The 27,997-nt window shown below is 42.4% G+C and overlaps 2 protein-coding genes across 4 annotated transcripts in view; both read right to left on the reverse strand.

Annotated features, from left to right (window-relative positions):
- SLC9B2 (solute carrier family 9 member B2) overlaps nucleotides 1-2,495 on the reverse strand; it is a 51,324-nt gene extending 48,829 nt beyond the window's left edge. For all 3 annotated transcript variants that reach the window (XR_003795648.1, XM_029236003.1, XM_029236002.1), the window contains exon 1: nucleotides 2,373-2,495. The gene's annotated coding sequence lies outside the window, so the exon portion shown is untranslated. The remainder of the gene's footprint in view (nucleotides 1-2,372) is intronic.
- A 2,654-nt stretch (nucleotides 2,496-5,149) lies between these two features.
- BDH2 (3-hydroxybutyrate dehydrogenase 2) lies at nucleotides 5,150-27,958 on the reverse strand. Its single transcript, XM_029235957.1, has 11 exons — nucleotides 27,884-27,958; nucleotides 24,722-24,839; nucleotides 24,247-24,338; nucleotides 23,352-23,430; nucleotides 21,705-21,801; nucleotides 19,908-20,016; nucleotides 14,182-14,242; nucleotides 12,865-12,978; nucleotides 8,857-8,915; nucleotides 8,174-8,266; nucleotides 5,150-5,467 (listed from the first exon to the last, which is right to left on the reverse strand). Exons 3-11 carry the CDS (start codon nucleotides 24,316-24,318, stop codon nucleotides 5,414-5,416), a joined length of 738 nt encoding a protein of 245 aa, XP_029091790.1. The 5' UTR covers nucleotides 24,319-24,338; nucleotides 24,722-24,839; nucleotides 27,884-27,958; the 3' UTR covers nucleotides 5,150-5,413.
- Nucleotides 27,959-27,997: the final 39 nt, after the last annotated feature.

Genomic DNA, 27,997 nt, shown 5'->3' on the forward strand with positions numbered 1-27,997 from the left:
CCAAGAGGAAAAATCTGTTCTATCATTAGGGTTTGTGTGCCAACCAAGAGTCAGTGGCCTCCCAATTACCAACAGGACTCGTGAACAGTTAGTCATGAACCAGATAGTCAACAATCTCTTGTGATATACTCTGAGAATGTTTTAAATGAAGAAATGTTTTACATTATACTTGTAGAGCAAGAGACTTCAGAGGTAATCTAGTGTATGGGTAACAAACTCAAACACCTTCAGGGGCCAACTCAAATGTAGGAGTCTGTAGCAACTAGAGAGGGCAGAGCCCAAGTGAAGGCATTCAACTCACTGCCAGGCCCTGGATCTAATCTCATGGTTTCATTTCCCATCTAAAGAAACTGAAGAGATTAGCTTTAGGTGACTTTTAGAGGCTATACAGCAAACGTATTACTCAGAGTCAATGCAGAAAACAGACACCATGCCAAACATTTTAAGCAGAAAGAGATTTTATACAGAGAATTAAGTGAATTGTTGAAAGGCTAGAGATTGTTGAAAGGGCTACAAGTGCAGGGTCTTGGCTGGGCCTCTAGGAATGACTTCCAGAACACTACTAGATGAGCCACCAGGGAATATACTATTTTTGCCACAATCAGGACGCCTACAGGAACCAAGGAGTTCAAGAACATACGGTACCTGTGACCCTGAGAAGCTGGGATCTGGAAGCTGTCTGGACAGGGAACTCAGAGTATGTTCACTACCTCCCTCAGCTGCCTCTTGACAGCCAGAGGGCTGGTGATTCAACATGGCATGCTGAGTCTGGTTGCTGTAAGTCCCTCCCAACACCCACAGTTCTAGAGCCTGGACACTGGCACCTCGTGCACCTTCTGTGCTAACAGAAAACAGCCAAAAACATCGGGGAGGAGCAGGGAGTTTTCTGCCTTATGTCTGCCTTTGAAATCTCAGGCAAGTCATCCAGAACTCTAATTTACACCCAGAACTCTAACTGGAAGGGAGTCTGGGAAATGTTTTTAGCTTTCCTGTTTCTCCTGTACAAGAAGGCACACTAGCCACAGGTAGGAATGAGCATGAGTGCCAAGCCTCCATATCCAGCACAGCAACTTTCTGTGTAGGCCCCAGGATTCAGACCTACATCACTGATTTTCCCTACTTATTCTATCATGCCTTCTATGGAAACCCTAAAAAGGCAAAAATCTAGTCAATAGGACTGTAATTCTAAAGACCTTAATATGCTAGAAAATATGTGAACCAGTCATTTTGCTCACATCATTAGTATAGGGTAAATCACACTACCTAATTAATCGTTAGGTATATTCCGATCCATTGGATTTTGAGCTCCTGGAATGTGGAGCTGGAATCCTAAGAATGGAATTGTATTCCATTCTTATTTGCATCTCCTGTCCCCAGGCCTGCTTGGCTCACAGAAGATGCACAGGTATTTGCTGAATTGATATGTTTCACTCTTGACTTAGAGAGAAACAGTAAACCAGAATTTCATGAGATACTGTATAGCAGCAATAATATTAGGTGGAGGGCCCATTATAGACGAAAGGGGAAAGGGGGTTTTAGCCTTTCAGAGAAAACAGAGGTAGATATGGCAAAGTAAAGCACCTGCTGTCTCTAGCCACTGGTATCCTGGATTTCTTTTTTTAAAAAATTAATTAATTAATTTTTTGGCTGTGTTGAGTCTTCATTTCTGTGCAAGGGCTTTCTCTAGTTGTGGTAAGCAGGGGCCAACTCTTAATCACGGTGCGTGGACCTCTCACTATCACAGCCTCTCTAGTTGAGGAGCATAGGCTCTGGACGCACAGGCTCAGTAGCTGTGGCTCACAGGCCTAGTTGCTCCGTGACACGTGGGATCTTCCTAGACCAGGACTCAAACCCATATCCCCTGCATTAGCAGGCAGAGTCTCAACCACTGCGCCACCAAGGAAGCCCATCCTGGATTTCTTGATGGAAGAAAGTTAGTGGTGTCTTCCTGCTATTGATCTTTTGGGCAACAAAACACACCAGAATCCAGGGTGAGATAACAAGGCTGACATAACAAGCTGATGCCTGGTAAGTAAAATAAAGCCACAGACTCAGCGTGCGCTTTGAGCAGGGGCTTATTTATATTCCCCAATCAGGAGGAATTGATGAGTCTTTGCACATGAGGGGTGCTAACCCAGGCCACAGTAGCAGCAACGTATGGTGGATTTGAGAACTAAAACAAAACGAACAAGAAAAACCTACTCCAATAACAACTAACGACGGGAGATACACACACACCCACACCCACCCACCACTCTGCGTACAACCAGAAGGCGCTGGGCGCTAGCTCCCAGCCTCTGGCCCGGCACTAGAGGATTGCCGCCACGGCCGCCGGTTTAATTTACGCTCAGTGCTCTCCGGGGGCTACTCACCTAACGCTCTCCGGCTCAGGCAGCCGGCTCAGCCCCATGGATGCGAAAACGGGCTCAAAGGCCTGCGGTGGAGCCCGGCGGAGCCGGTTTCCGGGTGGCGCATCGCCCCAGGCAGCGGCGGAGGCTGCAATTATTGCATATAGCGGGGCGCTGGGCGCGCCGCCGGGTTTCTGCGGCCCCGCCTTCCCCGCGGCGTGGGCGGTTCCGGGAAGGCGGCAGGGCGCGGGCTGTGCGGACCGCTCAGGGAGCCCGGGCGGGTCGGGACCCACTAGCGGCCACCCCACGCGCTCTCCTCGGGTCTGGGGCCTCAGGGGGCGGGCGCGCGGCTTGACTGGGGGCCCGTAGAACCGCGGGTCCACTTCCCGGGACCTCGGGGCGGCGCCGCGCGGTGGGCGGCCTCGCCGGCCTCTGGGGACCGGACGAGCGTGTCTCCCCGGGAAGCTACAGGGATGGTTGCCCAGCGCGCGCCGACCCTGGCGCCGTCTCGGCCGGCGATGACGAGCTCCTGGGCGAGGACGCGCAGCACTGCCTCTTGCGGAGCCAGGAGTGCGGCCCGGGCAGCAAATTGCTGGCTTTATCGTTCCCTTCTACATTCTGGATGTTCACTCCACCTTTTTAGTTGTGCCTTTTAGAAGTGTCTTCTCAGGTGGGGCGGGAAGACCTCTCTTTAGGTGACCAATTAAGTGGGATAAAAGACTTGTTCTCCGTTTTATCGCTTAACACTTGCCCTTCTTGCGTTTATTACTTTTTTTCCATCAGCATTCATTTAATTGTGCCTTCCATTTCTGTGTCTTCCTTTCCTCTATATTTCCCTCCCCCTCCCCTTTCAACTAGGTGTGTGTATATGCGCGTGTGCCCCTTTCGGGGTAATTTTCATTTCCTACAGAAATAAAAATTTTCTTACCTGTTTCTCACTCCTTTAAGCAAGTGCCAATTTTAATCGCCGTTTTGCAGGCAAGAGGTACAATGTCACGTAAATGTCTCCACCAGGCAGAAACCACTCATTCTCTCTTAGGTCCTCCCTTATGGAGAGAATGGATGAACCTAGCTTCCGTCTATTATGCTTCTTCAGAGCATCTAAAATGATTATTTTCCTAAACAGAACTCTTCCTCTCCTAAAGCTCGCCAAAGTTTCTAGTGACATCCAGCTTCCTCTTATAACAGAAATCAAATATATTTTTCCATTTCTTTCAGTCATATGATCACTGATACATCACATGATTTGATCAACATGACTTTGGATAACATTGAACTTTTTGGCTAGTTTTTACTGTTTATAATGTTTTATAGTTTATAGTTATCTCTGGGAGAACTAACTCTGAGGGAGCATTTGTTAATATTTAGAGTCGATTTTGCAGTATTCATGTGTTTATTTATTTACTTGGCTGCGCCGGGTCTTGGTTGCTGCATGAGAGATCTTCCATCTTCCTTGTGACACGTGGGATCTTTAGTTGCGGCACCCAGGATCTAGTTCCCTGACCAGGAACCAAACCTGGGCCCACTGCATTGGGAACGCCGAGTCTCAGCCACTGGACCACCAGGGAAGTCCCATCATGTGTTTATTTATAATTCATTTTTAAATAGCTTACATATACATGTATAATGGCTCAGAGCATGAAGTACTTCATAAAAGCTTAAAAGCTTCAGTGTTCCATTACTTCGCTTGATAAGAAGTTACAGCATTTTGATAATGATACATCAAAAGAAACCCAAGTCATTTGGCCCAACTCCTTAATTTTACAAAGCAAAAAACTAAAATGGAAGAGAAATTGGATGACTTAGGTTCTAGGTAACCAACCAAGCTACATGTGGTCCAGTAGTGGAATACCTGGTCCAGAATCCTAAAGCAAATCTTAAAATCAATGGACTCTTCAGGAATGTTAGTCAAAATATCCTTTGCTGTCAGATTTTATTTTATTTTATTTTTTGCTGTCGATTTTAACTTATCTTCATCAACTGCATGTTCTTCCTCATACATAAAATTTTAAACTTTCATTGTCCATTTCAAAATTTTCCTTTTTAATATTACAGTTCTGAGATGAAAGATTAACTGTTCATTTACTGAGTATCTACATGTGCATCATACCATTTGGTCTTTTGAGGTTAACAACAAATAAAACACAAACATAAAACCCTGAAACTAAAAGAACAAGAAAAAACTTCTCCCTAGTAATCTGTTATGGAATTATTTTCCATGAATTTAAATTTCTTATTGAAACTTATTTTCTTTAATTTTATTTGTTTCCTGTTACATGATTTATTTCTGTTTCTTCATCCAGAGACTATTTCTAAGTTTCATGTTCTCTTGTCTGTTATCTCAGAATTTGGTGAGGAAATCTATACTTAATCTAAAAAATATTCTTCAAACTGACAATACTGTAAGGTAGTTAACTATATGTTTCTTATGTCCATGTCAAATACTGCTTATTTTAATAAAGACTTTTTAGTTAGACTAAAAAAAAAAAGTATTTACTTATAAGTGATGACATCCATTAAGGATAAACATGTGATGATTATTTTTCTTTTACATAACAGATCAACAATATATAGTCCTGAACCTAAACTCCTTTAAGTGTAAGTTACTGAAGCCAAACTCCTTTATACCTTTGGTGTTCATTTATGACTGTGTAAAATTTTAAAATTAGTACCCACATACAGACCAATGCAGAATCGTACAAAAATATTTGAATACGCAAAACAGATGTAAAATAGAAATGAATAGCTTTTTTCTTAAAAAAGAAACTTCCTTTTTTCTTCATATTCACATTTTAATTTTATATACTTAGAAATTGAGGTTTATTCTTAAAATGTTCTTTTTGCAGTGAGTTCATTATCTCACCTATCTACAATGATTTCAGAAGAGATTAGAAAGAGATGAATATATTTAAAGAATCAGACTTTTGTGAACAATGACATTATCAAAAAGGTCTTATTTTCATTAATATGCCATTAATAGGAAAGAGAGGATGGGTGAGTTTTCTTCATAAGCAGGTTCACTGTAGACAGGAACGGCCTGCCTTGCCAGCAAGGAGATCCTGAAATCACAAGCTCCAGCCTCCATCAATGATAATAGGATTACCTGTTACATAGGCAGACTGCAGGGATAAACACAAGGAGATAGAACAATTAACCAGGTTGTGTTTCTTCAATTTTCCTGACTGAGATAGCTAAACAGTTTATTCTCATAGTACCAGGAAACCACACTTTTAACACATAGAAATTAGGAAAATCTGAATTAATTTCAGATGATTTAAAACTGCTGAGTGTTCTTGTGATCTGGATCTGACTGGCCTCTGGCTGGTGTTTGAGCACATGTCGCATCATTCTAAGAGTGTCTGGACTCAGAGTCAGAAAATTAAGAAATTTTGTGATATAGAGCCATTACCCGAATTAGGATAAAGTATAGGCTAAAACAGTACATTTTCATTTTGAATCTCAGAAGTATTCTAACTAGCTGAGTTTTATGCCACTAATAAACCTTTGAACATAATCAAGTGTGTCAGTAACAAAGTAGTAATGTCAATTACCAAACAGAATTTTAAAAAAAAGATGTATATTTAGTTAATCAATATACATGGGTAATTCCAGGTACTGAAGCACACTAAATGTCTTTTTAAAATTTATATGACTAATAATTATTATAATCTATTAACCAAAAAAAAATTCTATACTAGTTTCAGACATCCAAATCTGTACAAAACTAAAGGAGTTTAAAAATTACTGATTTTCTTCCCCATAGAATTTTTCATTTTCCAAAGAATTAAAGCTGAAGTGATTCTTGTGGTAGAGGTTTAAAAATGTTTTTTGTTTTGTTTTGTTTTGTTTTTTGCGGTATGCAGGCCTCTCACTGTTGTGGCCTCTCCTGTTGCGGGACACAGGCTCCGGATGCGCAGGCGCAGCGGCCATAGCTCACGGGCCCAGCCGCTCCGCGGCATGTGGGATCTTCCCGGACCGGGGTACGAACCCATGTCCCCTGCATCAGCAGGCGGACTCTCAACCACTGTACTACCAGGGGAGCACCCCCCTCTGTTTTATGTCTGTGAATAGTACACGACCAGAGAACTAACTGGAAGAGAGAAGAGAGAAGGAAAGGGGAGTAGGCAGGAGTGAGGAGGTGTGTTACTGATCAGTTAGCCCCTCTTCAGTGTAACTTGGTGCACACCAGGTGGTGGTGAATGTGACAGATACAGAGGTTGAAATGTTTTAGTGACAGAGCAGTTACTACTTCTCAGAACTATTAACAACAGTTGTTCATAGCAGAGGAAATGACTAGGCAGATTATGAATGACTGAGTACATTAACCTTTCTGATTTCTTTGAATGTGTATCTTCACAAGAGCTCATTTGATTTGTGGGTACTGCTGATAAGCTAAATTGCCCTGGTTTAGCCAGAGCTTAGGTTACCAAATATTTGGGAATGTTCTGGCTTGAAATGTGCAACAAAAGGACCTTTGTCCTTTTAGAAAGATCTAGAAGAGTCCATATGTAAAACAGAAAGCTTGCCTTTTAAAAAAACTTGGAGAAATTGGGGGTGTTTCTTGGTAGAGTGTCTAATAACCCCCTAGTTTATCTACTTTATATGATCAGTCTTCATATATTGAATTTTATTTTTTTTAATTTTTATTGGAGTATAGTTGATTTACAATGTTGTGTTAGTTTCAGGTGTACAGCAAAGTGAATCAGTTATACGTATACATATATCCACTCTTTTTTAGATTCTTTTCCCATATAGGCCATTACAGAGTATTGAGTAGAGTTCCCTGTGCTATACAATATATATTGAACTTTAAAACACTCTGTACTCCTGTTATGATGTCTTTCCTTCCAGCCTCTTCCATTGCCTCAGGCTTTAGGTGAATTTAAAACTAGGAACACAAATTTGAGTCTATTATCCATGTTTAAGTTAAAACATTTTTAGGGCTTCCCTGGTGGCGCAGTGGTTGGGAGTCTGCCTGCCGATGCAGGGGACACCAGTTCGTGCTCCGGTCCGCGAAGATCCCACATGCCATGGAGCGGCTGGGCCCGTGAGCCATGGCCGCTGAGCCTGCCCATCCGGAGCCTGTGCTCCTCAACGGGAGAGGCCACAGCAGTGAGAGGCCTGCGTACCGCAAAAACAAACAAACAAACAAAAACAGAGGGGATGCCCTTGTACTTTATACCTTATAAGAAATATCTCTTATGAAAGTTTCTGCTTTCACAGCTGTTTGCCATTAAAAAATATACAGTAGCCGTTAAGGAAAAAACTGATTACTAAATAGGTGCAAAGTGGAAAGAGACAGAATTAGGAATTTCCATACGTGATGATAAATAAGTAAAAATTCATAGGGAAAAAAAAGAGGTACTGGCATTGTTCTAAACAAGTCACCAGTAAAACTGAAAACACCAGATGCTAATTCTGTGTCTCCTGGACGCAAATCTGGTTAACCCTTTCCCCATTTCACCTGAAGCTCTCATAATTTTGGAGGTTCACTGGTTTGATTTACAAATCAAATTTACAAATGGTTTCCCAAATTGTAATTTTTGAAAGTAATTATAAAATTGAGCAATTTAATTTTTTTCAATCCTCCACCACTTCATTTGCTATCAGATTCAGTGACATGTAAAGTTGAATGAGGAAGAGTTGGTGGCTCAGATCAAAGTGGCCTTTCTATGAGCAAATTAAATCAGAACTTATTCCTATCTTGTAAAAGCAGCATCTTAGCACCTACATGCCATCACTCCCTAAATCATATTATTTTGATGAGCAAATTGTGGCCAAATGTGATTGAGGATAATGAACCCCCTGGGAAGAACAGTGCTTACTTCATCAGAGGCCAGGTACACGCAGAGCAGGGCTATTTCTTCTGCAGTTGCAAATCTTCCTGTTTTCTGTCTCTTTAGGAAATCGCTCAGTGCCTGGAACCAGAATCCATACCGGACATCAGTGATGTGAGCTGAAGTAACTCACCTGCAACACCTTCAGAAGGTCAAAGGCAAGAGGAATCTACAAAGGTACCACTGGCTTGTTGCCTTGATTAATTATACATGATACAAGATACGGGAGAATATCAATATCTTTAATTGTGGACCAAACAGGACGATGGCGACTCCCAATCTACTCAAACTATCTGTTTTATACTAAAACCTACAGAGACTGTGACAGATCAGAAAGATAGTATTAAAGAAGAGGGCATTTTCATATTTTTTGAAAATGTGGTAAAATGCACATAATATAAAATTTACCATCTTAACCAATTTGAAGTGTACAGTTCAGTAGTGTTAAGTCCATTCATATTATTGTGCAACAAATCTCCACAATTCTTTGCATCTCGAAAAACTGAAACTCTATACCCATTAAACAGTAACTCCCCACTCCCTCTCCCCCAGCCCCTGGCAACCACCCTTCTACTTTCTGTCTCTATGGATTTGTCTACTCTAGGTAAGGAAGGAGCATTTTTATTTTTTTTAACCAGAGGATTTAAACACATTTAAAATAGCAGATATACCTCTTCAGGATTTGGTCTGGCTTGTATTCTTTCCTGCAGAGATGGGGTATCAACCGTTCCTAAATCAAAGGAGGGCATTCAGCTTGGTTACTTACTTAGACTGAAAAAGAAATTGATAATTAAATTTTAAACTTCCTTTCCATATGATACAACGATCAGGGAAAGCCTTCTCCATGACTTGGAGTGACAATTTCACCTCTACCTGCCTGCTTTTTATTTAATAGGCTTATAAATTCTTTAATAAATTTCTATGATTTTCAAAAACACAGACTATACTTCTTTGTGAAGTATATTAGGCAAAAAATGACACCCAGCATTCCCAGGACATACTTTAGTCACATCACATTGATATGATACTTTATGGATTTTAAGCACTGTTATAGGTATTATCTCAGTTAATCCTCGCAACAACCCTGAGATGTATTATAGATAAAATCATACAAGCACTGTATCAGTATAAGGACCCAGACTACCTAATGATCTCAAAAACATTTTCTGCTGTCAGGTTCACTCTGGGGGGATTCTCAGGGACAACTCCACACCCATCACAGTCCTCGATAACTTAGGTGGCTCTTAATTTTCCTCATTATCTTGCCTATTTTCGTTGGTTTTAAATTCCTGTTTTAACCATTGTTTCATATTTCTCATCGAAAAAATATAACTTTATTTTACTTAAAAACAAGAAAAATAATAAGACTAAAAATTTTTAAATCCCACTTAGTTCACATTCTTTACAGAGCAAGTTCCCATACATTTCTGTTAACTTCTGTGATCTGCAAATTCTCTTCAGAGGGCTTTCTTCTGCGGACCGTACTCCCGGAGACCACATGATCTTTCTAAGTTCATAGCAAGTGATTTCACAGTCATACTCTCAGCTCCATCCTTAGACCATGCTCCTGGGTGTGCCATACATTTGATGTTTGCTTGGAAATCATTTCTTTCTTTTTTTTAAAAAAAAATTTTATCGGGGTATAGTTGATTTACAATGTTGTATTAGTTTCAGGTGTACAGCAAGGTAAGTCTTTACACATATACATATATCTACTCTTTTTTAGATTCTTTTCCCATATAGGCCATTACAGAGTATTGAGTAGAGTTCCCTGTGCTATACAGTAGGTCCTTATTAGTTATCTATTTTATATATAGTAGTGTGTATATGTCAGTCCCAATCTTCCAATTTATTATCCTCCCCGCCTCGGAAACCATTTCTTAATTTTATTATCATTTGCCATTTCTCTGGAGAGACTGGGAATCTTCGAAATCTGCAAATCCTGGCTCCTTTCTGTTTAACAGCCCTTTCCTTAGCTTGTCTCTGTGCTCTCACATTTCACTGTAAGAAGGCGACACTTTCAGTAGGCTGGGTGGGAGCTGCCTTGGCTGCATCACCTGGTTCATCAGGAACATTTTCTACCCTCCACAGTTACTGCAGGCAATAGTGTTGAAGAAATTTCTTAAACCACAAAGGGAAAATCTCTTTGTATCCAATTTCTGGTGATATTTTCCTCACTTGCCTCATCAACAGCCTCCTTAAAGTCCACAATTCTACCAGCAGTGTGTTCAAGGCACCTTAAGCATTCACTTAACGCCCTCCTCAAAATCCTTAACAGCTTCCTCCCGCTGAGGCAAATGCTCACCGACTCTTACATATGGCCGGTATTAATGACTATTACATGAAAACTCTGTAGCAAGCCTATGCCTCGCACTTCATTCCACTGTCACCTGACTCTGCTGTGTCCCTGGCACAGACTGACACACCATGCCACTGTCCACACCAGTCTGGTGTTGAAGTGTTGTGACTATATCATCAGCACCAACCCAGACACACTTATTCCTTGTCACATTTTCTTTGTGACTGGCTCAGTGAGTCACAGCTAGTTCCTTGTTCCGGACAGTGGGAGAATATATTTTCCAATCTTCTGAAAAGTCCAGCTTCAGAACAACCACATTTTCCAAATCATTTTGCCATTTATTCCACTGGGAAAATGGCACCAAGAAGAGCTAGACTCAAGTATCACCAACGTGTATGTTAAAACCCGGTGAAACTCTCTCTCCTGTAACCTCCTCTTTCTTGGTGTTACCTATGTTTACCGTTCTAGTCCAAGAAAAATTAAACAGAACACCTCAATCATGGAAATTCTGTCCCTTGAAGGTTATTTAGTAGTCTCCCCCTTTCATAAGTCAGTGGGTTTCAACCTGAGGGGAGACCATGATGAATTACATCAGATTTTCCAGTGGCACTTTCCAAACTACACACAGTGTTCCCCATCAACTCCTTCTCCAAATGCTGACATGCCCCTCAGGTTTTAAAAGGTCCCACAGGTAACTGTGAATTGCTTCTCCTCCCCAAAGCCACAATACCAGTTGTGAACTGCTAAGAGAAACCTTGATTCTGGACATGCAGTATCGAATTTCTTTTCAGAGAGGAAGTTGATAATTCTTCTTAGGCAGACCTCATTTTACTCTCTTTGGCTCGCTGAGCTCCACAGATAATACATTTTTTACAGATTTCAGGGTTGTGAAATGCTTCTTCGAGCAAGTCTATAGGCACCATTTTTCCAACAGCATTTATTTGCTCACTTCATGTCTCTGTGTCACATTTGGTAATTCTTGCAATATTTCAAACTTTTTCATTATTATTATATTTGTTATGGGGATCTGTGATCAGTGATCTTTGATGGTACTACTGCAAAAGGATTATGACTCACTGAAGGCTCAGATGATGGTGAGCGTTTTTTAGCAATAAAATGTTTTTGAATTAAGGTATGTACATTTTTTTAGACACAATGCTATTGCACACTTAATCGACTACAGTATAGTGTAAACATAAATGTCCTTTCTACTCATAATAAGTTCTGCTTTTCTCCTTTCCTTTATATGAGGGGCCAGCATACTTTTTGGTCAAAAGCCAGACAGGAAATATTTTTAGCTTTGAGAACCATTTGGTCTGTTTTAACTACTCAACTCTGACTGCAGCATGAAAGCAAACTTAACCAATATAAAAGCAAACTGGGTGTGGATGTACTCCGATAAAACTGTGTTTACAAAACAGGTGGTAGGCCAGATCTGGCCTGCAGGCCATAGTTTGCTGACCCCCTCTTTACAGCATAAAGGAAGGTATGAATCCCTCCTTTTTGATTATGGGCCACCCCAGGTGATGGACATGACTCAGTGGCTCCCTATGTCTGGGAGGCTCCTCTTTCTTCCTGCTGTCCTGTGAGCATGGTCTACGTTTCAACTTTCCCCTGACGAGGCCGTCCTGGGCTTGCTTCCAAATCACCAAGCCCTGGCCAGTTATGTCTCTCAACCACAGGGTTTGGAATTGTCCCCATCCACACAAGTAGCATTTAAAACTTTTGCATCTGTTAAATCAAAATGGCGTCACTTGTGCTAAAACCCATGATAAAAAACCTACATTTAACGCCTAACCTAATTGCAGTTTCAACCTTTACCAGAAATGTAATCTTAATCAACCAGTCTGGAATTTTCTGGTTAGCACCAATGAGGTAACTGGGCCCCCGTGGGCCCTCTCTATCCCCCTAGAGGAAGAAGAGGCAACCTGTAGTATAAAACCTGTGCTATCCCCTCCCCTTTAAAAAAGCAGTCCCAGCCCAGAATAACCGTTTCTTTTCTTTTGCCAGTGACCTCCTTGCCCCACCCTTCTTTCTATGAAAACCTTCCATTTTTGTATATGGCTCCCTGGAGCATCCTTCTAGTTGCTAGATGGGATGCCACTTGATTCATGAATCGCTGAATAAAGCCAATTAGATCTTCAAATTACTTGGTTGAATTTTGTCTTTTAACACATCTGTGGGTTATTCCTAATGACTTAGGATCTCTTTCCCAACTTACCATTGGGCTGTTATCTTAATAAGCCTGGACTCTTTTTTCTTTGGAGCTTTTCCCAATGACAATACAACATGTGGTAAACAAGCTTACATAGATACTTTTCACAGTGGCAGCCGGGAGGTCAGAAAGGACAAGTTCATAGTCCCACAGTACCCAACTCACCTGGACACACACAGTTGCACCGGATACCCTGCTGGATGAAGTCTGCAGCAACAGACTTTGTGAGGCCAATCACAGCCGCCTTGGTTGTGCTGTACACACACCTGTTCACAACTCCTAAGAATGAAGGGAAGTTCAACCATTGAAGGAATAAAAAAACACAGTCAACTTTAGGAAGCAGGAGACCATTGTCATGCTTCCTCATACTCCACCATTTTTAAGATTTTTTTTTTTTTGATGTGGACCATTTAAAAAAGTCTTCATTGAATTTGTTACAATATTGCTTCTGTTTTGTGTTTTGGTTGTTTGGCCTCGAGGTATGTGGGATCTGAGCTCCCCGACCAGGGATCGAACCCACACCCCCTGCATTGGAAGGCGAAGTCTTAACCATTGGACCACCAGGGAAGTCCCTGCACCCTTTCTAAAAATCGATATCAGATTTTCTCCTTTAATAGAGCTAGTTTCTAAATCTGGGAAAATAATATCATTATTGGCACAATTCAGTTGAGACTTCGGTGTTGAGATGCTGCACCTAAGTGACAGCAGTGGCTTTAGTTTTTCATTATCAGTTGGTAGAACAAAGAAATTTAGGGTAAAGCAAAGCAAAACAAAACACAACCCAAACAAACCCAGAGGCTTAGGCATTTCTTTGCATTCCTCTCCTGTGCAGGCTTACTGTGTACATCCTTGCTAAGAGAAGGAATGTTATCTCAGCAGTAACTACTTCATTTTCAACTCGAAATCCATCTGTGCCAGACTGTGACACTGTCCATCATCTCCACTTTTGCACTGCAATCTGGCCCTTCAACTTGACGTCTCATTTAGGGCTGGATCAAATGTCTTTGTGAAGCACTCCCCCAATCCACAGGCAGAGTTATGTCCCTGCTATTGTAACAGCACTTTCTACAACGCTCTATTATGATCCTATCACACTGTAGAAGACGTGCATTTGCCTGACTCTCTCCCCCTTTTAGACTGTGAATTCTTTGGGGTCAGGGACATCTAGTGGGTGTCTAATACATCTTTTTTGATTAATTAAATGTATAAATGTTTCCTTCTCCCCGTTTGATCTTCATTTCCATATCCATTAGAAGGAATAAAAGGTAGAGCAAAGCAAACCAACTTATATTTAACTTTATGACTGGTTCACATCTAAGGCAAAAGGACTGGTACTTAAGAAACTTTAGAGCAATTTTAAAAAAAGCAGTTTTGAAGTTATGTGTGGGTTTTATGATCTCTGCTATGCTTGTTCCCCAAACCCTTAGCTCTTGAAGGTGTGTGAGTACGTGTGTCATGATGCCCAGAGGAAGACACACCTACCTTTGATGCTCGATGCCACAGAGGACATGTTGATAATGTTGCCAGATTTCTGAGCAAGCATCTGCCAAAACAAAACAAAGACCAAAAAAAGATGCTATTCTGCAGGCTAAAAAATACTACCTCTTTAAAAGATGCGCATTTACTTATGGTTTGCAGGACCATCATATTAGCTATTAACATCAAGTGCTGTTAAGCAGTCTTTTTTTATTTTTTAACGGATTTTCGTTTCTTTTTTCTTTTCTTGGCCATGCTACGCAGCTTGTGAGATCTTAGTTCCTCGACCAGGGATTGAACCCGGGCCCTTGGCAGTAAAATCACCGAGTCCCAACCACTGGACCACCAGGGAACTCCCTGTTAAGCAGTCTTAATGGTCCCACCCAATCGTTGCTGGGAATTGATGGCTTGTGTACACATTGGCAGGAACATTTCCCAGGGGTTTACTGCCTTCCTGTGGCACAAAAGCATCAGCAAGACCAAGAAGGAGCTCTGAGCTAAATGAAAGGCTAATGAATGTTAATGTTACTGTATGCTACCGATGGAAAACTCTTTCTCCATTCATCACATATTCAACATATAGTTGAATACCTACTGTGGTCAGGTACAGTGGTAGGTCGAGGAGATTCAAAGAGAAATGACTCAGTCCCTGCCTGCCTATAGAGCTGTCAGTCTGATTGAAGTGGCTGATATAACCTGAATTCAGCAAGAGGAAAGACTGTCACTGGGGAGGGGGCAGATGTGGAAAGAAGGGACCAGGCTGCAGGGCACTCAGAGGAGGTCTGATTTTTTTGAAAGCTAGAGCGTTAATCAGAAAAATAAAAGAGAAGGGCATTTTCTTCCCAAGGAAGTGGGAAGAAGGGACGGGTCTGGTTGGAAGACAGAATGTGGGAGGAATAAAGCTGCAGAGGCCAGTGGGGCTACATTTAGGAATTTTGGCTTTACCCGGAAGGCAATGCGGTGGAGACAATGAGGGGTTTAATGCAGAGGGGGAGTGGCATGTTCAGATTTGAAGATGACAAAGATTACTCTGGCATCTTGTAGAGGAGAGCACTGGAAGCTGATGCAGGGATTTAGGAAAGGAGTAAAGAAAGTAGAGAGCAGAAACGTCTGTGGGTAACAGAGGTGGAGACAGCCGAGGTACATGAGCAGGACTTGGTACATAGTTACATGCAGCGAGGGCTGCTCCCCGTCCAGGGCAGTGTTTCCTAAGAATACGTCCTTCAGAATCCCACACAGAAAGTGTGAAAGTCTTAAGAGGAGGGTCTGTGGCTGTTCTGTCCTCCTAGACAGGGTACACAGCAGCCAGTCAATATGTTTCAGTGAATCAAAATCTCTTGGGGCTTCCCTGGTGGCGCAGTGGTTGAGAGTCCACCTGCCAATGCAGGGGACACGGGTTCGTGCCCCGGTCCGGGAAGATCCCACATGCCGCGGAGTGGCTGGGCCCGTGAGCCATGGCCGCTGAGCCTGCGCGTCCGGAGCCTGTGCTCCGCAACGGGAGAGGCCACAACAGTGAGAGGCCCGAGTACCGCAAAAAAACAAAACAAAACAAACAAATCTCTTGAGGTGCTAGGTTAAAGTGCAGATTGCTGAGCTCTGCCCCAGACCTAAACAAATATATCACTGAAAAAAGCTGCTATGAATTAAAAAATGTTTTCAGATGAACTTGTATTTAATTAAAAGATGTATGTATGTTTTCAAGATGATATAGGTATATGGGAGGGCATGGGTATCCACCCATCAATGTTTGGGGGGAAGAAGCAAGAGTTGGAGAGAATGCCTGCCTCGTGGGCACTAACTTACTGAAATCAGAGGCTGCAGGGATGACCACAAAGAACAAGGAGGAGGTGGTGAAGAGTTAAAATAAGTGCTGGGGGAGGTGGAGAACAGAGGAAGGAGAACCAGGATATGCTCTGTCATGAAAATCAAGTAAAGAAAGAGCTTCTAAGACGGAGGAGTCTCAGTAGGCAGTGTAAAGGGTCAAAGAAAAAAGTCACTTCTGCTGGGGTGAGTTTATCCAGCAGCTTTCAAGGAGGTGTAGGAATGGAGACGGTGAATAACTGGATGATCCAGGGATGAGTTTGCCAAGATTCTATTTTTCCTTATAGTATTCTTACTTTCTGTTTTGATACTTAGCTACTAATCGGTACCTAAGAGCAGAAAGTCTAAAACAACCCTAAGGTATTATGTTGAATGGATTAAAAGGATAAAAGGAGAGGCTGAGGTGACCCAGTGAAATCCAGAAGATGGCAGGGAAAGAAAATATTGAACCCAACTTGTTTGTCTGTATAATAAAGAGGATCATAATGAAATGGGGTCCTCATAAAAAAAGACCAGGAAAATTAGTAAAATAGAACAGTGTTGAAAATGAAGCCTTAAAATTATTCTTTCTTATCCAGTTTAGCAAATAACATAACCCATTTAAATTAATTTATTTTCCCAGTTTCACTGAGGTATAATTGATAATATATACAATCCATTTTTAATACATATGGAATACATGTAGCCCAATTTAATATATAAAGATGGGCTATTAAATAAGTTCAGTCTCTGATCTTCTGAAATGCAATAAAATCCTCAGGCAGAACTTGAGAAAACAGTCACCTGGGAGATGCTACTGCTGCCCACTAACACTTGGACTGTCCACTCAGCCCAGGTCTAGCCGCTGATTCTAGAGCCCAGTTCTTGCGTCCTTCTGTGCTGCCTTCTCAACACCAGCTCAGCACCTGCTGTCATGGTGTGAATGCTCTTCCTGGCTCTGCATGCAACAGCCCTCTCTGGCAGGTACAACAATAAAGTGAAGTGCCTGGATGTAGTAATGCTGTCTAGGATTGACCTCCCAGAAGCTCGGGCGGATGCTACAAAGAGCTCTGAAGATTTCCTCTAGCTGCTTCTAGTTAGTCCTACTGTGAGGCAGCTCTTCTGCCCCCGCTGACCAGAGCCCAGCTCCTAAACCTGGCAGACCTTGGCTTCTTGGGTCTTCAGTGATTCCATGCCTGACCTCCACCCGGACTGACAACCTAGATTCATTTTTCATCCAGCAAATGTTTGCTAAGCAGCTCTACATGCGAGAGACTCTGCTAAGATACAGCAAAGGAGGAGAACACCCAAATATCCAAGACCTCCCCGAACCCTCGTTGTAATGGATCCTCTCTTCTGGTGGACCTTGGATTCTACACTGACCTCTTTTCACAGTATTTTTAATTTGTTCTCTGCCTTCTGACTGCTCTTCCAGTCTTGGAATGGTTTTCTATATGCTTATCCATGAACAAAAATTTCCTACAAGTGTTCCTATGTTTTGACCATCTGACCTTTCAAATCTGCCTAGACTCTAAATCCTGGCTTCCCCTGGAAAGTTCTATCTGGTATATGTGCGTCATGGTTAATGAACATAATTAGGGCTGGAAAGGACTGTGTAATCTATCACCCTCATTTTAAATGAAGAAATAGACACCGAGAGAGCACAGGTGCCATCTCCCAGGTCCTGTGGCGAACTTAGGGGCAGAGCTCAGGTTGTTCCTAAGGTCTTCCAATGCCAGATTCCAGAATCCCAGGTGAGGTCGGTTGGGGTCACTTTAACAAGTGGCACCAACTCATTCTGACTCCCCATCCCAGTCATTAATAACTCTTAGGATTTCTTACAGATGAGTTTCATTGGCTCATATGGATAATTGTTAAGATGCTTTAAATCACAGACAAACTCACTAATTTGCAAGTTAATGTTTGATATTTTAAAAGTTAACACTTAACAAGCTTAAATTTCAGCTCCACTGTATCTCACACCTATGTCCTTCCCTGATATTTGTCAAGCATTCAGTACTACAATGAGTCTCATATATGTGTAAGTCTTATTCACTTGACCTGAGCTTTCCTCTTTTACCACAGCCTCTGCTTTTCCTCATACCCTATGCTAAGGATTAGTCTTCAAAAAATACATTTAAGTTCCAAATAACAGATTCTCATGAACTCCAAATAAGGAAAAAAAAAAGGCAATTTATATTTTTTAAAAATTTGCTGGTTCAACATTCCACGAGCCAACCCAAAGATTCCTTCTAGGGGCTAAACAATCAGATTTAAAAAAATGTAGTTTCTTTTAGTTACTAAGTCAATTTCTCTAATTTTCCTTTTAGCATTCGTCTGTATCCTTCTTGATGTTAGGCCGAATGTCCAGAGCAAAGTATCTGCCCTGCCTTGTCATCAAAAAACTCTTCTCCTGGGCTGCCCTGGTGGCGCAGGGGTTGGGAGTCCGCCTGCCGAGGCAGGGGACACGGGTTCATGCCCCGGTCCAGGAAGATCCCACATGCCGCGGAGCGGCTGGGCCCGTGAGCCATGGCCGCTGAGCCTGCGTGTCCGGAGCCTGTGCTCCGCAACGGGAGAGGCCACAACAGTGAGAGGCCACAACAGTGAGAGGCCCGTGTACCGCAAAAAACAAAAGAAAACAAAACTCTTCTCCTGCCCTGGGTTGGGCAGCATTCAGTATGTCAGTCATCTAATCCAGCTGGAATGGAGGAGAAGCACAGCTCTTCTGCATTTCACTAGGGTTCAACTTACAACCTTGAACTGAGCCAGTTCTGTACAAAGTCAACCTCGTTCATTGTCTGAACCTGTGTTGTCTGCTACTACTGGCTTATAAGCTCATTTGAAGTCAATGTTTTTCACATTTATACCCCCCCTCCCCCAGAGAACCTAGTGTGGTGCTTTCCATCAAAAGGCACTTAATGCTTGTTTGTAAAATAAAATGAAAATCAGTCAGGAATTGTGTGCAGGCTGGCAAATTCAAGGGTGGCAGACTCAGGAGGAATACTGTCTCCTTAGCACACGCTGTCTCTCACCTCTCCGGTACCTCTGTGGCTCAGCTAAAAGCAGGAGTGCAAGGAGAATACTCGGGGTACAGAAAAGCAATGGGGTACATCCACCTTGAGATGGGGGGCCTAGATGCTGACATTCAAGAAGGGGCCCAACTTCAAGGGTTCAAATCCTGGCTCTAACCACTTGCTAGTTATATGACCTTGGGCGAGTTATCTAACCTCCCGGTTTCATCCTTCTGCACAGTGGCTGTGATAGTACCTACCTCATTCGACTGCTTTGGTCCCACATGCCCCCTTGCTGTTCCAATCCCTGGAACCCTCTTCCCAGATACCTGAACGGTCAGCTTGCTCACTTCGTTGGGACCTCTATGAAAATTTCACCTTATTAATGAGGCCCTCCCACTAGACCTCACTGATAGCCTAGCTTCTTTTTTTTTTTTTTTTTTTGGCCATGCTGCGTGGCTTGTGAGATCTTAGTTTCCCAACTAGGGGATTGAACCTGGGCCACCGCAGTGAAAGTGCTAAGTCGTAACCACTGGACTGCCAGGGAATTCCCTAACCTAGCTTCTTTTAAGTTCACTGTACTTATAACCACCACACACGTTAGAGTTTATTTGATTACACATTATCGTATCTCGCCCCTCAAAATAGTACTTCCCTTATAGAAAGGACTTTGTTTAGTTCTCTGATGTGCCTTCTGCACCTGGAAAGCAGCCTGCCACACGGTGCTTAATATTCCTTGAATGAATGAAGTGGAAAGTTAAGTGAGTGAATTTCTATGAAATGCTTTGATATCACTGTTCACTACAGGTTAGTCATTATGTTCGCTGTTATCACTCTTCAGAGTAGGGATCCTCTCTGGATGTCCAGTATGGAGACCTACTTATCCAGTGGTACTCATCCTAGCGGTGGCGGTCACCTTACTTTAGGAAGAAAGGCCTTGATCATCAGGTACATGCTGCGGACGTTGAGATTCATTGAGAAGTCCCAGTCTCTCTCCCCACAGTCCAGGATGGTTCCATGATGGACGAAACTGGAAGTGTGATGAAACCACGGGGAAAAAGATGATCATTGAAAAACATTTCTATTCCATTTCCTTATCCTTTTTATTGCCATTTATTGGCTTAGACCACTGTCCTTTCCCTTAGCAAGATTAACAATTCAAACACAGTATCACTTAGTACCTTAGGTGAGGAAGTATCCCAACAACATAAGCTAAAAAAATTTATTTGAAGACAAAATCCTTCTTTTAAAAGAAGGCAGGAGTTAGAAGCCACCAAACATAAGAAACTCTGTACCTACTGCGCAGGATACATCGCTGCCATTAAAAACAAATGAGAACAGGGCGCTTGGCCTAACTCCTATTTCAAGATCAAGAGTGCCCTCAGGTGGTACAGATTTAAGATTCTCAAGGGAAATCAAAACTGCAAGGAAAACAAGTGTCTCAACATCTCAGGGTAGCAAAGTAATACCCCTACTGTACAGTTCTAACATACTGAGTAAACAACGTAGAACAAGACAAAACCTTTAAAATAACCTTCACTCTTTTTGAAGTCACACTTCCTCAAGGAAGCTTTCTAAACACTAGAGTCCTAACTGATTTCACTGTCCCCTAGACAAAAATTACGTAATTAATTATAAAATATTGTCAGTTGTGATCCCTATGCACTACTGTATTTCTAGTTCAACTGAATGACAGCAAGAACCACATCCTCTATTTCTGTTCCCCTTACATTGCTGAAAATTTAACAGATGCTCAAAAACTAATTTTGCTAGTTGTTTTTTTCATGGCTCTGGGTATATTCTCATATGAGGAATGAGCAGGTTATTTATAAACTAGATCATCACAATCGTTACTTTAATTTCCAAACATTGTAACATATGATAAACTATGGATAAACTGAGACTTTTTTTTTTTTTAACTCTGAATCATGATTGGGAAGAACCACAGAAATATATTAGAAGGCTCTAGAATTTTTCTACCAATGCAGCAGGACAATGTAACACTACACAAGAAGAGTGGGATATCGGAGGTATCTACTGAGTTCCTGGTTCCTCACATCTACTGTCATGCCTGAGAAGGGACAGTGGGTACCAGCACTCGCTGTATCTACATGTAGCTGCCCCAGGTCCAGCTTTTCATCATTCATGCATGGTTCAGCAAGCTTGGTACCACCCTAATAAGTTTAATTAAGCCATTCTCTTTGTGCCGTGTATAAAGGTACAACATGAAGCTTCTTTTGCTGGGATTGATTGTCCCAGTAAGAAACACTGAGCTTGGGAGGTATAACAGACTTACTAGAATATGCCAAAAACTTGGCAACATCTTCATTTCAATAAACTGAGTACTTGGCTTCTGGTGTATATATACTTCCTTTTAAAGGCACTCTACTGGAAAACAGTTTTTCTTCTTATTTTATAAGTCCTGGTAGAGCACCAGCAACAAGTCCATTGGCATGAGCCTGTTACCAGCCCTGAGGAGAGCAACAGCATTAGTACTGGTTGCCTTGTGTGACCTTAACGGCCTTTAGGCCCCAAGCCCATGTCAATATCTATGGCTGTCTTACTTGTAATAAAAATTCTGTCCAAAATCCAGCCATATTCCCCAAGGAATCTATTATGGTTCACAGTGAATAATTCTGCCACATTATCAAAATTCTTTTAGTGAAAGTTGCAGAAAGCTTTCTGTAAGGACAGTGAAATTAAAGAGTTATGAATTACCCAGCAACATTGAAGAGAACATCAAGTCTCTCAATGTCATTGGCGAACTGATCAATTTGTTTCTTCTTTGTGACATCAAGGACCCGAGTCTGAACACCTGAAAAATAAAACAAAGGACACTATTTGCCTATACTCATAAAGAATGGTTAGCCTTGAAGACTCAGCTGTTTCGAAGTGTGAAGACGGTAATATCTGTCCAGTGTAGGATTGTTGATCATTCCTAGGGTCTTCACAGTCTGAAGACTCTCAGTAAAAATCTTGACGTCCTCCCCACTTTGACCACCCAGTAACACGTCTCTTTCTCCCTCTCTCTCTCTATTCTCTGAAACGAATGATTCAGGTCTTTTCTGAGTAAAGACTTCACAGTGAAGTATGAATGATCTACAACAGATGCTTCTCAGTAAGCCAGCAGTAATAGCTGCGAGCTGGCTCATTTTAGCCCATTCTTTCCCCCAGAGGTTGAGTCAGTGCTACAGTAGTGCTGAATTCTGTCTGTGTGAAGGGGAAGGGCAGGGGCGGTGGATAAGGGATTGTTTCTACTTGAGCACTTTACCTTTATGTTAATTCTATTATTTTTAAGAAATGACTCTGTTGGCCAAGGGTACCATCACTTATTTCTGGACAAAATTACAAGTAGAAGAAACGAGAGGCCAGAAGAGGGGATGAAGTACTTGAAAGCCAGACATGAGAGATCCGGCATGGGGTCTGAGAGATACATACTGCACAGAAACCCCCTGAACATTCTCTAATGAAAGCAGCAGTCATTATTTTTATGCTTTGAATAAAAATATATATAGTTTATTATTCTCTTTTGGATATAGAAAGAAAAGGTTATAAACAAAGAAAGACAAGACTGAAATTGAGTTTCAGAAAGACTTCTTTTCTTCTGTGCTTTTCTATTCCAACAGTTTGACTTTGACTTATAGGAATTATAATTCAGTTTAAGTCTAATGCAGTTAACTAGGTCAGTGAACTGATTTGTGTTTGATCATGGAACCTGTTTTATTTTGCTGGAATAGTCGACTTCCAGGTAAGTTCTCTTTCTTTCAGCGGTTCTGCTTTCTTTCAGAGTAACTCAAACTGAAGTCCTCTGGTGTTGGAGTTAGGTTCAGTGTGGTGCTGTAAGGGGTAATATACACCTAAATAATCTGGGTAATCTCTTAGGGTTTCTGGTCATGATATTGAAACCAATATTCTTAAACTTAATTTTAGCCTGTTTCTTTTAACATTTTAAATGTCAAGTTTAAATGTAAATTTTACTAGATAATTTAAAATTATGCATATGGCTCACATCATGCTTCTCTTGGACAGCGCTGCCCTCAGATGAGGGGGGCACAGTTGTCATCAAAAGGTAACATAACGACTGTTAAATGTTCACATATGATTTTGTAATTAGCTACTGAATCCTTTGACATGTTGGATAAATTAAAAATTTTAAGTATACAGCTTCAATACTTTGTTTACATTTAAGTGTACAGATTTTTGTCTCTAGGTTCACAGAATACAAATTTGATATCAGAGAATCAGGCTCTAAAAAGAAGGCCAGTGGAGCTGAACAGCTAAGGAATTTTCTTTCAACATGTAAGTACTAATGATTTATAATCCCTTGTAGACTGAATCCCAGATTCAAGCTGCGGAGTTGCTTACCTGGGTACTTTTCCAGTTCCTGAAGTTTGAACTCATTGATATCTGTGGCTATGACTTTGGCACCTTCTCTTGCAAAAGCCTGGTAGACACAATGCACAAATACATCCTTTGTTTACATGGTTAAACTGCTCTCATGAACTGAAAGTCATTTAGCCTTTCTCTTTTATCTTATTTTCACTGTTGTTTTCCCTATAAAATGGGTGGAATTTCAAACTATCTAGTCTCACCTCATCCTTCCCATTGCTACTATTTTTATCATTAGAACAACCTGACATACATTGTGCTTGTCAGCTGACTTTGTCCCTTTAATACCAAATAAAATGTTTTTTAAAAAAAATAGGACTCTGTTATTAAACACCTCTCAAAATACTATTATTTTTTGATTTGATAGCATGCATTCTATTTCTGAGCAGGTGAGTAAACTCCAAATAGTAAGAGTAAAATGGGTTATATCAACACTTTTCCTCCTAATAACAGTGCATTATTAGCTCTGGTGGGGGGTTTCATGTGTGAGAAGTTGATATAAATTAGAAGGCAAAGGTAACTCGATAGTCTCATAACTCTGGAGTCCTATATCTGGACTGACATAATTTCAGAAAGCCATGCACTTCTGTAGGGTCCCTGCAGTAAATTTATTACGGTGCAGAGGAACTGAGGCAGAGAGAGAAGTTTCTCAGGTCAAAGGTTATCAGTGATGTCACATAATAAACATGTGAGGTATTCATTCCTTTATCTGCCTGGAGTTAGGAGTAGCCACTTTTCTTTTTGTAACTTAAGACAACAGAAGCACTAAAGAAAAAAAAAAAAAAGAGCAGAAATAAATACCCATGGAACCCAGCCACATAATTCAATACCTCAAAAGTTAGTAAGCAAACAACAAAAGATAATAACTTACTAAGGTAGCTGCCCGGCCAATCCCCTGAGCAGCTGCTGTCAGGACGATGACCTTCCCATCAAGTCGACCCATAATGGAACCTGTGGTTTAATCTAAAGACATGTGTATTTAATGGCTTACACTGTAGCACATGGCCTTGTGTAGTAATGTCTAGAAGGAACGGTTCAATGCACTCCTTTAAGAACCTGACGACAGCACCTCTGTACAAATACTGCTACCACTTGAGACTATTCCCATCATTCTCCAAGAATGATTACTCTAAATACCTAGCTTTGCATATGAAAAACATTTAGCAAAAACCACTGAAGTGATAACTGGTGACAGACAGACATCGGACTTCAACGCATCTTCAGGTTTTTTCAGTACCCAGAGAAGTCAGCCTCTGATGCTGATACAGCAGCATCCCCTCACTACCACCCACCCTCCCCGCTGGCCCTCCCTGCACACACTGCTATGGCACTGGGTGGGTCCTTACTACTTGGGGCTGCTTCTTGCTTCCTCTCTTGTAAACTTTCCTTGGGGTCTGCACTATTAGTCATCTGTGTTTTTTCCATGTCCCTTGGGAAGATTTCACAGTTGGCCTCAGAGAGTCACTGAAAAAAAAGAGTTGGAAAATCAGATCATGTCCAATACCCCCATTTTACAGATGAGGGAACTGATTTGACCTGCTCAAGGTCATAGAACTGGTCAACGGCAGAGCCAGAACCAAACTCAGGTCTCCTGACTCTTTTGCTATGTGAACATTCTACCCAACAACGCTGCTGATCCTGTTTTAAAGTTTAAGCATTCATCAGTAACACTTTAACAGACGCAATCAGTAATTTTTAAAAGGGAGGACTGAGAAATTCTGACATGGGGGAAATATGATGTGCAGAAGGTATTTGGTCAGTGCTTGGATTGTAGATCTCAGGGTGAGAGGAATGGCTGGTGATGAGGTTGGGGGTCGTGAAGAGTCAAATGAAATGAGGCTGTCTGCAAGGAACCAAGTCCCTTCTCTTATCCTGCTGTTCTTAGTGTGTGCCTCTGACCACACACCAACCACAAAATGGCTGCTTTCTCCCAAGACATCGTATCTGCATTCCAGGCAGAAAGAAGGAAAGCCTGAACTCTTTCAGAGGCCTCACCTTTCTATTCAACGAGTAAGCCTTCCTCAGAAATTCTAGCCTGGGTTTTATTGGCCAGCTCTAGCAGTGGAGGCTAAGAATCTGAGTTTGTTTTCCAGGCTTTACAAAGTAAAAAGGTGGGGGTGAGGGCGTGAGTTGGGTGGATGTTGAGTGAACTAACTGAAACAGCACATGCACAAAATAACGTCCACAATCAGTCTGCTCAATTACCTGCCTGATAAAGAGTACAGGTAGCTAGCTAGTCTTGCCTGGAGGGCTCACATGATCCAGTCATTGCTTTTTGAACTTATCTCTGTTCTCGTCAGCCAAACCTGGCTTTCTGCTGTACCCAATGTGCACTCACCGGGATTTCAAGCCTCCACCCTTTGTGCAAGCTCTCCTTTCTGAGGGCTAGTTACTCCTGTGGGCAATGGGCAATGAGGCTTTCAAAAGCATGACATGATCAGATGTGTATTCTAGAAAGCTCAGAGTGGAGAACAGACCTGGGGAGGGAGTGGGCAGGCGAGAGCAGGGGGTTTCCTTCGGAGGTGGCGGCAGTGGTGCAGAGACGGTGGAGAAACAGCAGGGATGGAGCAGGGGTGGATGAGGGAAGTGTTTAAGAGTTGACATAGGGCCTGGTCACCAGTGCACAGACTTCAAAGAGATTACGCGGCTTGCCCAGTGTTTCAGTGTTTCACGGCTATGAATTCAAACCCAGGCCTCCTGATTGCCTCCTGGTCCAAGAGACGACCTCGTGGTTCTAAATTCCCATGCAGCGCCAGGGGCCTGCGGCTGTGTGGAACAGGTGCCCAGTAACTGACCACGAGGCCGGCGCTGTGCTCCGAAACCCATCTGTGAGTTTGTGCAGAGGCCACCTCCCCCCTGGCCTTTCCCAGCCGATGCCTGAGTGCGGCACGAACGCTAAGGCAGGCCCACTTCTGGGACACATCGAGCTCCTCCCGCTGGCCTCGCGGACCCTCCCGCGCGGTGAAGGATGCGCCCACACCGCCCAGCCCAGTGTCCCTCGCTCCCTCCCTTGCAGGCGGACTTCCGTCGCGGTCTGCTGGCTCTCCCAGCCTTACCTAGTTCCCTACTCATTTTCTCTCGCACCAGCATTTCCCCTAATAAATCCCGTGCGTGTTGAACTCTCTCGGAGTCAGCTTCTCGGAGGGCTAGACTAACAGCGCGTTTTTATAAGAGCTGACTGACTCCAGGGACTAGCTTACGACTTCACTGATGGTCTCTGATTGACGGAGAGCTGGGCTTTTACAATGCCTGACCTACTCTGATGCAATGAATTTTCAGCTTTTATTTTTCTTCTTACATGGGTGATATGTTTTTACTTAAAACATGGTTAAGAGTCGAAACACCAATAATCTTTACCCTCCCCCAAACTCGAGCATGATGTATTAAAAAGCTGCTATTTCACACTATTGGCATTGGTGACTTCTGGGTCATGGGACTGTGAAGGCACATTGCAAATGTTTCCCTAGGAGGCTTTGACACCCACCGAAGAACTTACTAAACACCTGCTGAAGCACAGGGCAGCCGTTTTGCTCACTATGAAAACCTCCCCTGAGCTGTCCTCCCTATTTTCTGGGACCAGATTTTCAAACCAAAGCCTTACTACTAGACATAACTGCACTATTATATTAAAACGGATTTGTTTGGAAAAATGAGTGCAAACATGGGCTGAAATGGTGAAATGAGGCAACTTTCAAGAAATCCCACGTGAAAACCAGACATGATGGATTTCTTACTCTAAATATTGGAATCAAAGTGTTAAATTTTTTTTGCCGCGCCGTAGGCCTTATGTGCTCTTATTTCCGCCACCAGGGATTGAACCCCGGCCCCAGCAGTGAAAGCACCAAGTTCTAACCACTGGACCACCAGGGAATTCCCTCAAAGTGTTAATTTTTGATTAGCAGAGACACAGAGCATTTTCAGGATCTCTTTCTTCATAAGCCAGGAAAACAATGTCCACTTTGACACTGTAAAATCCTCTCCTTTGGCTATTTTGAAAAACCTACCGGAGTTTCAAACTTGTTGAAAACCCATCCTTATCCTGAACTAACTGCTAAGTTTAATCCTGAAAAAAGGTAATGTGCAAAACTAACATCTGAAAAGAAAACCTCTCCTTTTCCCTGGCCAAAGTTTCATTTAAAATATACTGGGAGGGCTTCCCTGGTGGAACAGTGGTTAAGAATTCGCCTGCCAATAAAGGGGACACGGGTTCGAGCCCTGGTCCAGGAAGATCCCACATGCCGCGGAGCAACTAAGCCTGTGTGCCGCAACTACTTAGCCTGCGCTCTAGAGCCCACGCGCCACCACTACTGAAGCCCGCGCGCCTAGAGCCCGTGCTCCGCAACGAGAGGCCACCGCAATGAGAAGCCCGCGCACCGCAACGAAGAGCAGCCCCCGCTGGCTGCAACTAGAGAAAGCCCGCGGGCAGCAACGAAGACCCAACGCAGCCAAAAATAAATAAATTAAGAAATAAATCTATTAAAAAAATAAAATATATTGGGAGATCTTACTTTACTACAGCAAGTTGATGGCGTCGTCCAGATCACTGCGCGGGCAACAAACTTAAGACCTTTGTTCCAAATCAGGTCAGGTGCCTAATGCATGTTGGGATTTGTAGTTCAGGT

The sequence above is a fragment of the Monodon monoceros genome, unplaced genomic scaffold (genome assembly GCF_005190385.1).
Source record: "Monodon monoceros isolate NGI ecotype Baffin Bay Population unplaced genomic scaffold, NGI_Narwhal_1 Super_Scaffold_20, whole genome shotgun sequence".
NCBI classification, from domain to species: Eukaryota; Metazoa; Chordata; class Mammalia; order Artiodactyla; family Monodontidae; genus Monodon; species Monodon monoceros.

What these genes read in the sequence shown, in the direction of transcription:
- BDH2 (XM_029235957.1), bottom strand. Translation starts at nt 24,318, where the DNA reads ATGGGTCGACTTGATGGGAAGGTCATCGTCCTGACAGCAGCTGCTCAG. An exon ending in GGAACTGGAAAAGTACCCAG is followed by an intron (nt 21,802 to 23,351) that starts GTAAGCAACTCC and finishes TTTATTTTTCAG; the next exon opens with GTGTTCAGACTCGGGTCCTT. An exon ending in CCAGACCAAATCCTGAAGAG is followed by an intron (nt 8,267 to 8,856) that starts GTATATCTGCTA and finishes TTCTGGTTCCAG; the next exon opens with GCACTGAGCGATTTCCTAAA.